Source organism: Galleria mellonella, unplaced genomic scaffold (assembly GCF_026898425.1).
Source record: "Galleria mellonella isolate WM207_F2 unplaced genomic scaffold, CSIRO_AGI_GalMel_v1 utg44, whole genome shotgun sequence".
Classification (NCBI taxonomy): Eukaryota; Metazoa; Arthropoda; class Insecta; order Lepidoptera; family Pyralidae; genus Galleria; species Galleria mellonella.
Window position 1 is genome coordinate 2,661,365 of NW_026442100.1, and position 15,934 is coordinate 2,677,298.

The 15,934-nt window shown below is 34.2% G+C and overlaps 1 protein-coding gene across 1 annotated transcript; it reads left to right on the forward strand.

Annotated features, from left to right (window-relative positions):
• The first annotated feature begins 1,875 nt into the window (after positions 1–1,875).
• On the forward strand, positions 1,876–15,061 carry LOC113509319 (uncharacterized). Its single transcript, XM_031906998.2, has 5 exons — positions 1,876–2,075; positions 6,459–6,621; positions 9,928–10,133; positions 13,052–13,306; positions 14,262–15,061. Exons 1-5 carry the CDS (start codon positions 2,045–2,047, stop codon positions 14,435–14,437), a joined length of 831 nt encoding a protein of 276 aa, XP_031762858.1. The 5' UTR covers positions 1,876–2,044; the 3' UTR covers positions 14,438–15,061.
• Positions 15,062–15,934: the final 873 nt, after the last annotated feature.

The following is a 15,934-nucleotide window of genomic DNA, read 5'->3' on the forward strand; positions in this document are numbered from 1 at the left end:
AGATAAAACCCGTATTCACACGCATGACACGAGTACAAGCAATAAAAGCTTATATTGCGACACGAGACCTCACTCACACTTTCTCAAACAAGAGTGATTCTTTCGTAATTTGTAAGCATCGTTATTAACTCTATACAGAGTGTCCAATGGAATTTATTAAGCCCTAAATTAATCATTTATGTTATTCTAAGTTATTTTTTAACCGCAACTTTGAACGCGTGAACTTTAAGTTTTTTCACTTCTAGATGGCGGATCAAATTATGTTTAAATAGATTAAAACGTACAACAGGAGTTCTACTTTAAAACGAAATTCCAAATTTCATTCTAAGTAGAAAATAAGTAAGTAGAAATCGGCCCAGTAAATGGAGCTTTACATTTCGTTTATCATAAAAGCGCAAAGGAACAATATTTTACATTGTTAATATTTTTAAATGGTATGTATCATATAATTTTAGCATTAAATTTGTGTGAAACTTCAGAAAATATTTATTCATGGTAGGCCCTCTGATTTTGAAATTTGACCTTCAAAAACCCAAGTGCGAGAATCTCATCCAATTTGCTAGAATAGTTTTTGTGTGATGTCGGACTAAACACTTAGACAAACAGATAAATAAAAATCATAAAAAATATTGTTTTGACTTCTATTGCTATTGCTAAGAACCTTTATTTTTTTTTCTTAAATATCTTTTATAAACAGACACCTAGTTACAATTTTATTATATTGCTAAAAGTAAGTAGTAACACTGAACTGATTCTTGTAAGACTACGATTGTCCCGTGTGGTCCCGGTATAGAATAGGCCACCATTTTCCGTGAGTGTCGAAAGAGACGACAAAGGGAATTTAATGTTCTAGGAATGGGTAGCAGCGTCCCTCTTAAAACATCACCATTGCCTAACTGTGGTTGGCAACTCGCCTACCAAGCGTGGCAACTACTGGCAAAGGTCACAGTTAGGAAATGTTTTAAGAGGGACGCTGCTGCCAATCCCTCCACCACAAACTCCCTTAGTCGCATCTTACGACACCCACGGGAAAGGAAATGGTGGCCTATTCTTTGTCAGGATCTACACACCGAGACAAATATGGCACTAACACAGAGTAAACTTTATAGATTCTAAAAGGAATTATTTAAATATTCTGAAAGACCAAAAGTCAAGTACTAATGTGCTTTTAAAAATAATTAAATCTTAAAATTATTTCTGATGCTAATACTGATGTCACAATTATCAATATCTATCGTATCGTCTGCTTGGGTACATCTGTTCCACTCTTGTTTCTGCTGTGAGGCAACTGTGTTTGTATGTTGATTGAAGAGTGGGGTATGACAGTGAAATTACAGGGTTCGGAGGCTTAACACCATATTCTTCAAAAATGGCAACGAATATGGATTTTTTATGGATGATAATGCTAACCCCGCCTGTGTTATCAGTATGCAATGGCGGGGCACAAGTGATAAATGATGATAGGTGAGGATGAAAGCAGGTCAGTTAGCCAATCATGATAAATTCCACAAGAATTAACCACGATGGCTTCCAGAAGGTCACCGTGTGAAGGTCGACCTGATAGCGTATGCTGTTAAGCAATGGGGTTGTTAGAATCCATTACTAAAAATTCCTTCCCCCCATGCATGAGAATTACCATATATATCACAATACATACCGTTACAATACTATGGACATAGTATTGTTCATGTCTATAGGCGACGGTTACTACTTTCCACCAGGTGGGCCGTCAGCTTGTTTTCTGTACTAAGTATCATAAAAAAAAATATATCAAGCAAGGTTCGCATAATAAATTATAAAAGCAAACAAACTAATCGACCTGTATTTTAATGGATCATATTACAAAGGTGCGTACGCGCATCGCCTACATAATTCCCAGTTCACGGCTCATTTTCGCGCAAACACTAACGAGAGTAAGACGTATCTCAAATAATTCAAATAAATTGTTTGTTTAATGAATATTCTATCGGTTTAGTTAGTGACTGGAGAATTATAATAGCTTTTTTTTTTTAATAATTAAATAGTTTTATAGGAGTGGTCAACCATGAAGGCTGTATTCGGTTTCTTCATGCTGAGTAAGTGTTACATTTTTTCATACATTTTAATTATAAAAGAAATATATACATATTTACTAATAACAACACTAAAATTATTACTATTTCGTACGTTAATGTAGACAAAGTCTTTTGTCGTCTTTACAAAAGTCGTTTGCTTGGGTACCTCTGTCCCGTTCGTGTTTCTACCGTGAATCTATTGTATTTGCATGGCTGTTTCAGTTTGAACCCTGTAAATTGAATATAGCAGTCAATTTACAGGGTACAGAGGCATAACACCTCAGTCGTCAGGAATGGCAACGCATGGAGGGCATCATGGGCGAAACAGTATACTCTGTTATGTCCATGGTAGTGTTCATGTCTGTAGGTTACCACTTTACATCAGGTGTTACTCACAGTAACGAATTCACGAGGAAGTAACCATAATAGAGAACCGTGTGGAGCTCGACCTGACATTGACATATTTGTCATATAGCTATTGTGCTGAATTCTAGTTATCATAAAAGGAGAAAAAACTTTTTAAAATCACCACTGCCCAGAAGTGAGAAGATAGTGGGTTATTAAGGTGATGAAGCGTTTATCATAAACTAAACCACATTTGTTTTCTAGTTTTCTGAAAGTTAGTATTTAGTGGGAGGGAGGGCCAACAGTTTTTCGAGCTATATGGCCGGCCGATTGCTACTTTAGCCTATTTATCCTTCGGTCACTTCGGTTCTTATACAAATTTCTTCATTTCGAATACGGTCAAACAAATTTCGAACATAGTTTGCTGAGTAACTTAAAGCTACTTTAAACGGTTATTGATTTAAAATAAAAAAAAAATTCTAATCACTTGAATTAAATTGTAAAAACTGTATTTTTTTTTTTATAATTTAAATTATAATTTTAAATATAGTTTTCAAATTCAATTTAGAATCTCCAATTTGTCATTCCGATGTTTGTATATTAAATTTTCACTCAAAATATTGTTTTAAATTAATCTGTTATTAAAGCTTAGAATTGATTATGATGTACTTTCATTATTTACATATGTAGGTATATAAAGCTGTTTTTATTGTATTATATATTAAATTTTTTACTGGGTATTATTTAGTTTATCTTTAATTGTACGGTTATAACCCTTGTACATTCTACAGTTTTCTTTCAGCTTCTCAAAGGTTGACTGTAAGAGATCCCTTTATGGGATAAGTCCGCCATTGTATATTAAATCATTTATCAGTGTTCAATGTGAATTATGTACAATAAAGTTTTAACAATACAATACAATTTTCTTATGATTATAATACAAGTATTGTACAGTACAATGCAACCTCGAAATCTATCCAAGGTAACATAATAAAGGGCTTAGACCAATGTGACTTTCGTAAGATACCATACATAGAGTTGTAGACAGCTATTAATCACTCGGCTAGTTACATTGTACATTGTATTTTAAATAGAATAGTTTTATATGGGTAATATGAAAGTTTATGGGGGGTAAAGAGATTTTTGTTAGCAATTGAGTTTGACAGCCCCATTGCTAGCAATATGCCCGATTAGGTCGACCTCCACGTGGTTCCCCCTGGAAACCATCGTGAATAATTCTTATTGAATTCGTCACGATGGGCTAACTGACCTGCTTCATCCTCACCTATCATCCTTCACTGGTGCTTCGCCAGTGTATACCATTAGCATGGGTGGGGTTACCATTTTTTTATCACCCATTAAAAAAAAAAATATCAGGTCGATATCTACGCGGTTCCACTATCATTCCATTCCACAATTAACCATGATGATTAATTACGGATTTCGTCATGAGAGGCTAACTGATCTAATTAGGGGAAAAGGGAATGTTAGTAATGAGATTTAACAGCCTTATGTAGCCCTAAGTATCAGGTCGACGTTCACGCGGTTCCCCCTGGAAACTATAGTGGTTATTTCTTGTTCAATTGGTTACTATGGACCAACTGACCTGCCTTCATCCTCACTTGTCACCCATTAAAAAACACTGATCTGATTAATTGTGGAATTCATTATGATGGGGTAACTGATCTTACTTCGACTTCATCTATCGTCTCTTACTGGTGCTCGCCAGCGTATACCGATTGCGATGGCGGGGTATTCTATTTTTTTTTATGGGTGATAATGGTATGGTAACCCCGTATGCGCTATCGGTATACAATGGAGGGGCATCAGTGATAGATGACTAATGAGGATGAAAGCAGGTCAGTTAGCCCATCCTGTCGAATTCTACTAGAATTAGCCACGATGGTTTCCAGGGGAACCACGCGTAAAGGTCGACCTGTCAGGGTATATTGCTAATAATGGGGCTATTTGAGCCCATTGCTAACAATCCCTTTCCCCCCGGGGTATTCTATTATCATCCTTTAAAAAAAGCATGAAACCATTTTCTTCCCTCTAAAACTTTCAATAATTGGAAATTGTTAAAAATAAAGCAAAATGAATTAGTTTAATTAAAATCTAAATGTATCGAAATATACTTCTTTAAGCGGACTATGTATATATCATCATAGTCGTAGAATACTGACGGATCTTTATATGTAATATTTGTCAGATTCGTCAGTATTCTACGACTATGACGATATGAATACATATAATGTTTATAATGTAGTAATCACGTCACGATTTCTATTCTACTCTGTCAATATCGATGACTCAAACATTAATGGGCGCTAAGGTAACAATTAAGTAGAGCTTGTACTTAATGAGGTCTAATCTAAATGAACGTGGCACTTTGTTCAATGACATGATAACGAGATATATACAAGAAAGTTGTAAGTGGGTGTAAAGGACTTTTCCAGTCCATTTTGACTACAGCGACTGCTTGAAAATTAATGAGGACTATGGTGATTTGCTCTATTATGTGCCTTTAGACGACTACAGAGTCAATGATTTTTTTTTATACAACTTAGAATGGCAAACAAGCTGACGGCCCACCTGATGTAAAGTGGTAACCGTCGCCTATAGACATGAGCAGTACCATGGACATAACAGAGTATACTGTTTCGCCCATAATACCCCCCATGCGTTGTCATTTCTGAGGAACCAGGTGTTATTCCTCTGTACCCATTAAATTCACGCCATATCCCACCCTTCAAACTTTTGTACAAAGTCTCCCTAAGCTATGAGCTATATACTATTAAGCAACACGTAAAGACACCATTGACGTAATTATAGAAAATGGCCGTTGGTGGTCTAGCCTTAAGAGCATCGCATCGCATTTCACGTCCAAATCAGACTTTCTTTCTTTGTTGATAACGGGATAAACATCATATTATAGTATTATTAATCTTTTTATTAAAGATACATCAATTTAAATACAATAACATTATACATATCCCATATAAACAAGGCACCGCATCCAATAATCAAAAAAGCATGCATGGAAAACTCTGAATTTTTTTCGATGTTTCTTTGCGCGAATGATGTTTCGAATGTTGTCAACATTCTTATGTTACTGGAGTCACTTATTATCAGACAATTTGAAATATATTGGAGAAATGGGGAGTTGTAAGAACGTTAACGTGCGGCCCTGTTGCTAACGATATACACTGTCAAATCGACCTCCACGTGGTCTTTCCTGGAGATCATTATGATTAGTTCTTAACGATTTTATCATGATGTACCAACTGACTTGTTTTCCATCCTTCCATTTCTCATTGATGTCACGCCAGTATACCGCTAGCGTAAGCGACGTTATGATTTCTGTTTTATCATTAAAATAAAAAATATTGCATTTAGGTTCCATGGGTGTCAAGAAGAAGAAAAAGAAAGTTATCTTTCTTTTTTTTTTATACAACTTTGAATGGAAAACAAGCTAACGGCCCACCTGATGGAAAGTGGTAACCGTCACCTATAGACATGAGCAGTATCATGTACATAACAGAGTATTCTGTTTCGCCCATGATACCTCCCGTGCGTTGCCATTCCTGAAGACTCAGGTGTTATTTCTCTGTACCTAGTAAATTCACGCCATATCCCACCCTTCAAACCGAAGCACCGCCATACAATGTCTCTGATGCTGTTCATGTTCTATTAACAGTTATTTTAAAATAATTCGTTTACTATAAACAGGCCGTCTCATAATCTTAGTTGGTATTCCAGATAGATAAAAAAATTACCTAATCATCATCATCATATCATCCGTTAACCGTTCACTGCTGAACAAAGACCTTCCAATTGAAGGGTATTGCCAATATTTGCCACACTTGGCAGACGGATTAGCAACCGCAGTTAAGCTTTGGTGATGTTTTAAAAGGAACGCTGCTGCCCATGCCTCGATTATTAAATTCCCTTAGTTGCCTTTTAAAATCACGTAATCATCATCCACGGTAAAGGAAAGGAAAGAAGGGAAAAAATACCTAATAATACCTACTATATATGTAACTATATGCAATGTTTCAGTAATAGGAGCAGTACACCCGGACATCTCTGGGGAGTGTGATCTGGCCGGCTTCTACCTCGAATTGGGCTGTACGCCGATGCCCAAGGCCGACAACTCCACCATATGCCCAGAAGCTTTCCAATGCCCCGATCTGCATCCCGATCCTACAATGTGTTACTACAGGTAATTATTTTTATATAGTCATGTTTGGTTTTACATTTAGGTATATGTTTATATTGAAAAGTAAATAGATATTTAAGCAACAAATTTCAGTACCTTTTTCAAAATCACGATCGTAACCTACGTTCCTGTGATACTCTCCAACTCACCGTGCTGATTTCGTATCAAATTCTTTTATCTTACATTCTTCACGGCTCTGGAACGCGCTCCCTGACACCATAAAGAGTCTTCCGACTAAACTGTCTTTAAAAAAAGTTTATGCTCCCTTTAATATTTTAGCCGAGCAGTAAGTACTATCTATTATACTCATATTCGTTTATAATATATTTGTTATAATCTATTTATTCGTTTATATATGTAAATTTTAATATATATGTGTATCAATTATTGCTAGTACCGAATTTGTGTATTCTGACACTTCCCTAAGGTTGACTGAAAGATAATACTTTTAGCATTAAGTCCGTCTTGAACATACATGTACTAATGAATAAATAATATGAAGTTTTCAGTTCTAGTCAGAGTTATATTTAATTCTATCTATTAAAAGATCTTGGCGCTTTTAGAGATCTATTACCACTATCATGTAATAGGATTTTATTTATTTATTTATAAAAATATGTCAGAGGTAATCAAATATACAAAGGCGAAGTTAACTCCAAAAGAGTTCTCTTCCAGCAAACCCAAAGTGGAAAGGAGCATCAATGTCAGCGGGTAGGTTGGTGTACAATATTGTGAAAATTTTCAAACAAAGGAACTAGACAAACTTAAATTTATACATAATTACACTATATTTATTTATATAAATACACATATACATATAATATAGCATCTTTTATATATATATATATATATATATATATATATATATATATATATATATATATATATATATATATATATATATATATATATATATATATATATATATATATTAAAGTCATACGTCGTTATATTTTACTAGCTTATGCTAGGTATCGTAATAATAATATCATTTTTTATTATATGCCAAAGAGCACTGTAACAAAAATTCTGAGCAAAAAGTATCTACTAATAACTGATCGATCAAATCTGTAGGCTGATCTGATTAGATGTTATCTCCAAGCCACTTTAGAATGTTTCTTGGTATTATATAATATTTATATTAGCATTTATCAGGTCTCAATACAAAAATTAAGTAATAGCTTCTTATAGGTAGGCTTATTTAATTCATATTTTTTTTAAATAAATAAATATGTGTCATTTCCCTAACACATTTCCCAAATAATACATATATAAATAACATGTAACTTTAATTTTTAACCTGGTTAAAAAGTAAAATCCACTTAGTGGTATTACGGTTTTTTTTTGGTGGATGAAAATGAATTGGTAGCCCCGCCTGCGCTAACGGGATACGCTGGCGGAGCACCAGTGAAGGGTGATAGATGAGAATGAAAACAGGCCAGTTAGCTCATCATGACGAATTCACAAGGAATTAACCATGATAGTTTCCAGGGGGAACCGCAAAGAGGTCGACCTGGTTGGGTATATTGCAAGCAATGGGATTCTGAGTCTCCATTACTAACAATCCCTTCTCCCCCCTCTTTTGGAAGGTTAATTAATTTACTTTGTAGACGAAACATATTCTTTTCCTTGTAGACAGCAGCGTCGTCGACCTCGTGTTTTATTTGTGGGTTTTTACAACACAATTCGCAAAGCAAATTGACAGCAAAAAGCGGACAGTATAACTGCGAGTTCCGTTGAACGGTGACTACAGCCTTGGCATTGATTGTTGTTAATTTAAATAATTCAATAAGGACATTAGAATTATTATGTCTTTCATCTGTTTAGTTGTTTAATGTAGTATTGTTGTTTCTCCTATTAAAATTATAAATGTAAAATGCGTAAAAGTAAATGTTATCGCTATTTCAACCGTGAAGCAGTTGTGTTTGCATGGTTGTGTTTCGGTTTGAAGGGTATGGCGTGAATTTACTGGATACAGAGGAATAACATCTGAGTCCTCAGGAATGGCAACGCATGGGGGGTATCATGGGCGAAACAGTATACTCTGTTATGCTCATGTCTATAGGCGACGATTACCACTTTCCGTCAGCTTGTTTGCCATTCTAAGTTGTATAAAAAAAAATCGGACTGGATTTGAACAAAACTGTAAACTGGATTTAACGTATAGGTAAGGCTTAGATTATAAAGACAGAGTGTCTCCATAAAAATGCTTCGAGAAAAATGGGTCATCTTTTTCATGCAATTTTGCGTGATAAATAGTTATGAGTGATTCCTTTATAAATTCTATATTTATTTTGTCTTATAATTTCTGCATCTTTTTAATTCGTAAACACTTATTGTATGTATTAAATAATACATCAAGTTACATTTTATGCGTATATACATATACGCATATACATATACGTATATACGTATACATATAGAACACTGCTAAGAAAAACAAGTCAGCTAATTTGACAATTAGCTGACAAAAGTTGACACGTTTTTGAGGTTCGATGCTCTATCTATATAATTTAAGAGGTAAGGTTACATTTTACTTAACTCATGTTAGCTAAATGTCGGAACACAACTAATTAGGTATATAATTACAAGTTATAATTTGCTTCACCCGCATGAACTAGGTACATTATAAAATACCTTGTCCTACGTGGTAATGTAGGACATGGTCTATCGAGGTATGAGTACAGGTCTCATTTAAAATTGTGCCGTTGTTTAAATGTCATTGAGTTTCAAACATCATTATTTTTACAAATGTTTACATAAAATTGGTAATGTTAATATATTTAAATGTCATTTTAATCACTGGATGGGGAATTTAAAATTGTCACATGGGTTTTCAAAGGAAATTTCATCATCATCATCATATCAGTTTTAACTGTCCACTATTGAACACAAGCCTCCTCTTTGGGGATTTTGCCAGTAGTTGCCACGTTCGGCAGGCGAATTAGCAACCGCAGTTAGGCTTTGGAGATGTTTTAAGAGGGACGCTGCTGCCCATCTCTCGCCCTCATTTAGTCGGCTTTTATGACACCCACGAGAAAAGAATGTATGATATTTTTAAATTTATTGTTTTAATTTCATTTTTTTTTGCACATCACATTGCACCGTTAGTTGTCTACGGTCGACTGGTCGATAACACCATACGATATTATCACCACCATTTACACTAACTTTAATACACCAAGTTTCATAAATGAATACATCTTTAAAATGTTCAGATTCACTAGTAAAATACTTCCTCTCAAAGATCCTAACGAAATCGTTTTCACCTGTATGTATGACTATATTTCATACGTCTATATTTTCAAGGGGTGTTGCATACGGCGACAGATCGTCCATACCGCAGAATTTGATCAACAATCCGTGCTCGCAAGCGTGCAGCTGCACCGTCTCCGGAGAGCCGCGGTTCGAATGTGCAGCCGTCGACTGTGTGGAGACTTTCGACAGCGATCTCAAACTACAGTGCATTGACACCTACGATTTGGAATCGTGTTGCAGCACGGGAAATGTTTGTGGTGAGGTTTATTTTTTAATTTATTTATAATAATTAAGGCAGATATAGGTCTTCCTTATGGTAAGTGGTCGGGGCAGTGTAGTGTTAGCAATGGGGACTAGTGAACCCATTACTAACAATTATCCCTTGGGGGGAAAGGGATTGTTAGTAATGGAGACTAAAAATCCCATTGCTAGCAATATACCTAACCAGGTCGACCTCCACGCGGTTCCCCCTGGAAACTATCATGATTACTTCTTCATGATGAATTCATCAAGATAGGCTAACTGCCCTGTTTTCATTCTCATCCGTCACCCTTCACTAGTGCTCTGCCAGCGTATCCCGTTAGCGCGGGCGGGGTTACCAATCCATTTTCAACCAACAAAAAAAAACAATTATCCCTGTCAATTTGACGTTCTCGCGGTCCCCCTGGAAACCATCATGTTTAATTGCAGATGAATTTATGATGAGCCAACTGACCTGCTTTCATCCACATTGGTGGCCCGCTAGTGTATACGGATAGCGCAGCCGGAATTACCATTCCATTATCATATTTCCAAAACAACCTTTTAGTTTTTTAGTAAATAATTAAAACAACAACTTTACATAGTGGTAGATATATATATATGTATATGGTAACCATCCATAACATCCAAATAACAAGAACATATCGATTTTCTAATACGAACCTGCCAAAAGCAGATAGATTATCACAACAGAGCATTAGCTCTACCCACTCAAACTTCAACATTAGTTGACGAATGATGTTTTTGTACAATTTGTGTTATTACATATTTTATTATATGTATATATAAACACACATATATAGACATGTTATACACATGTATTTCACATACACACATATATATATATATATATATATATATATATATATATATATATATATATATATATATATAATCATATATATATATATATATATATATACATATATATATATATATATATATATATATATATATATATATATATATATATATACATATATATATATATATATATATATATATATATATATATATATATATATATATATATATATATATATATATATATATATCATCAAATCAGCCGTTAATCGTCCACTGCTAAACATTCCCCATAAAAAGGAAGTTTTGCTAGTAATTGCCACGCTTGGCAGGCAGGCTGACAACCTTTGGACATGTTTAAAGAGGGACGCTACTATGTATATGTATAGTACTATATATATTATATTGTAGGGGAGAAGGATTTGTTAGTAATAAAGACAAGAAATCCCTTTGCTAGCATTATACCCTACCGGGTCGACCTCCACGCGATTCCCTCTGGAAACCATCGTGTTTGATTTATTATTGAATTTATTACGATGGGCCAACTGACCTGCTTCATCATTATCTATCTCACTGGTACCTCGCTAGTGTATACCGATAGCGCATACGAAGGTTACCATTCCATTATCACCCATTAAAAAAAATTTAAATATTTAACTAAGTAATTGTTACTTATCCTATGCTTAACTTAACATAAGATAACATTAAGCATAGGTGTGTATTAACTACTTGCAGTGTATATTTTACATCGGCATCTATACTGAGCATAGCTTGCGGCACAGTCTATCGTATTACATCATGGATATTTAATACGCAAGTCACTACCAATCTATATATGTATCGTAAATAATAACTGCACACCGGAACTACTTATATCGAATACGATCCATTGTTTCTGTCTGTACTTTATTCATTTTAATCACCCCATTAAAAGCACATTGGATATTACTTTAGGTGTGTACTTAATATATTTAAACAAATCACGTCGGAACTATCATATTTTTTTTTAATAGACGATAATGGAATGATAACCCCTGCGCCTGCGCTAACGGTATACGCTGACAGGGCACCAGTGAGGGATGATTGGTGAGGATGAAAAATCAGGTCAGTTAGCACATCGTGATGAATACATCTGGAATGCAGCACGTTGGTTTCCAGAGGGAACCACGTGGAGGTTGACCTGACAGGGTAAATTGTTAGCAATAGAACTGATAGTCTGCATTATTAACTATCCCTTTCCCCCCGGTACTATCATATTTTGGCCGTATATTTATATTTATACAAATTTTATCTCACAAAATCAAAGACGGAAATACCCTCAGTTTTTGTAATTGACTAGGCTAGAATAGAAATTCATTTATTAGCTCAAACAGCTATAAAAAATAAGAATAAACATGAGATACTAATAAAAAGGACCAATGATATGAGGCCCTCAGAGTCAAAAGCGAAGGACCACACGTGTTGAAAGGCATTGGAAGAGGCCCATATCAGCAGTGAATATATACTTTTCCAGTCTGACATTATAATAATGTAGGTACCATAAGCACCTTTACATATTCGGTGAGGTCCATGATACTGTACATATCTATATATACTGTACATAGGCTATACTTACTATTTTTACGTTTAGTCTATTCTCAGTTATATAGAGAAACAAAGATTTACATTTCATATTCACCCTTTGAAGGGAGGGATATGGCAGTGACCGTTTAACCAGAGGGAGACTTTGTACAAAAGTCGATTGTCGTCGAGTACTTCTGTCCCATTCGTGTTTCTACCGTGAGCAGTAGTGCAGATATGGCGTGAATTTACAGGATACAGAGGAACACTTGAGTCCTCAGGAATGGTAACGCATGGGGGTTATCATGGACGAAACAATATACTTTGTTATGTCCAAGGTACTGTTCATGTCTATAGGCGACGATTACCACTTTCCATCAGGTGGGCCGTCAGATTGTTTGTCCTTCTAAGTTGCATAAAACAAATTGTTTTACAATAGGATTAAAGGAAAATAAAATGTTTACATGTAACAATGTCATTTCAAGCGATAATTTATTCTATTATATTATTTATTTTATTTTTTATTGATTAATTTTATGTTTTATTTTAGGTAAAGATGCAATTGCAAGTCTGAAAACTTGTGAAGTGGACGGAAAAACGTATAGAGCCGGTGAAACGTTTGAGCCAAAGAACACGAGGAAGACCTGTATATGTACCGGTGACTGGAACGGTTCCGTAGACAACACTTCGTACTGCAGAGAAATCAACTGCGGTATAGAGATACATTATCAAGAGAAAATTTTAGACAAATGTGCTCCTGTATTTGTGGGGAATAGACGGAGCTGCCCCATCGCTTTTCAGTGCGGTAAGTGAAATAATTTTTTTATGCAATTTGGAACAGTAAACAAGCTGACAGACTATTTGAAAAGAAAGTGGTAACCGTTGCCTAAAAACATGAAGAGTACCGTGAATATCCCAGAATAGACGTACTGCAACTGCTGATGTTAGCTTTAATATGTTATGTTTCCTGAGAACTAAGATTGTACGTTTCCATACCCCGTAAATTCACTGCCACATACCACTCTTTAAAGCGAAACACAGCCATGCTAGCATACAGCTACTTGACCGCAAAAACATGGAAGCAACAAAGGAACTGTTTTGTATAAATTTACCCTCATGTAAAAAATACTAGATTCACTATCGTAACAAAATCAGAATACCACCACAATTTCTTAATCTTCAGGATGTTATAAAATTAAAATAGTTGTAGCACTTCAGCTGCCCGATAACGACATGCTTTCTTACTGTATTGGGTTGACTGGAAGAGATCTCATCATTTATAGCTTACAAGTGCAATAAAAAATATATATAAAATACAATAATACAATAGAAGAAGAGAAAGAATTTATAGTTTATACTAGTTTAATATATAACTCCTGTGGAACCAATACACTTCTAAAATTAATTACATATACTAATTTACCAGAAAGAGACTTTGTACAAAAGTCGATTGCTTCAGTATCTCTGTCCCATTCGTGTTTCTACCGTGAAGTAGTTGTGTTTGCATGGCTGTGTTTCAGTTTGAAGGGTGAGATATGGCGTGTATTTACAGGGTACAGAGGAATAACACCTGAGTCCTTAAGAATGGCAACGCATGGGAGGTATCATGGCCGAAACAGTATACTCTGTTATGTCCATGGTACTGCTCATGTCTATAGGCGACGGTTACCACTTTCCATCAGGTGGGCCGTCAGCTTGTTTGCCATTCTAAGTTGTATAAAAAAAAACTTAAATTAACGGATCAAAAATTCCTTTTTCAGCAACACCAACAACAAAAGTGATCCGCGGTTTGAATCTGCGAAATGTCAACTCAGAGTGCGTATTCGGGAACATGACCTTGGCGGTCGGAGACGAGGTCGTGGTCGACGAGACGTGTACTAAATGCTCGTGTGATGTACCTCCTTTTGTGTCGTGCACCAAGGCAAACTCGTGTTAATAGTTTAGTCCAACGATTTCTAATTTCAGAATTTTATTTTATTAGCTATGTTTGGCTGTAATCCGTGACTTTGCATATTTGAATTAGGAAAAATCCTTGCTAAATAATAAAAGCAATGTCACATTTTGTAGGTCATCTTTATCACATTGAATAAGATATTAAAAAAAATATTCAAAAATTATGCTCGAGTGAATTTTGAATAGACTAATATAATAGGCATCATAAATTAAAAATTAAAAATGTTTGATAAAATTATGTTTTTTTATAACTAGGCATCTCAATAACTTGCCGAAGTAATTTTTATTATATACCACTAAGGCATCGCCGAATATTTTAGGCTTTACTTGTCATTGTAAATACTTTATGATTTTGAATAAACGAAGTCAATACATTTTTTACACGACTGCCCAAAAAAGAAGTGTAAAATTTTTAAGGTTCAATTTTTCCATCGCAGGTTTGAAACGCTAATCAGATTTGGATGTATGAGGCACCATTAGACTTGCCTATATCATCCCGAGTAACACTAGTTTTTTTTTTAATTCGTGTTTTCAGGGATTTGTGTTTTTTTTTTCTAATTTGCAGAGAAAAATATTCTTGTTAGATAAATAAAAGAGGATTATCACATTTGTTTTTTTTTTTAATCTTTATTCACATATTTATTAATGTAGACTCTATACAGAGTATCTGTTATAATAACAGTAGTAAAATAATAATACAATTACTCATGTGAATTGAATAGGTACTTAACTAAAATTCGTGTTTTGTATGAACGTAAATATTAAAATATAAAACTAAAAATAAAATGTAAAATCATATAAAAATTTTAAACTTATAAAAAACATGTCAATTAGGTAAGTATTTAATTATGCTTTAAAAATATATTTACATTATGTACACAATACGAAGACTCAGCCTTTGTAATTATTTATAATTTAATGACTAAATAAAGTTGTCACGGCCTTTTTTAATTAAGTACTTAATATTATATTATATTCATTATACTTATTATGTATGCGTTTACTATACAAGATCTAGAATTAAATGTTTAAGTATACAAATAGGAAACATTTTCTTTAATTCTTACAATTTATATCCTAAAATACGAGCTTTAACGTAAAATATGAAATACATGTCAGTAATACTTAGAACTAGAACTATTCCAGAGATAAAATATTGTTACTCATTTCGAATAGAATAAAAAACCTTTAAAAAATACGTATTATAATGAAGTATACCTGTTAAGGTATTAATTATACGATATTTATTTACTATGCCTAGATATAAATGCATTTTTGTATCTTATATTAGAAATATTTATATCTAAAGAAATAAGTACCTATTACATACTAGTAAGTGCCTACGAGTATTTACTCTTATTTGTAAGAATGTGAGTAGAGTAATACTTAAGTAAAAAGGCATGCAAAAAAAATCACATTTCTTTGACTGAGTATCTATCAACCTTATCAATATTAAAATGAATGATGGATCATAATGTTC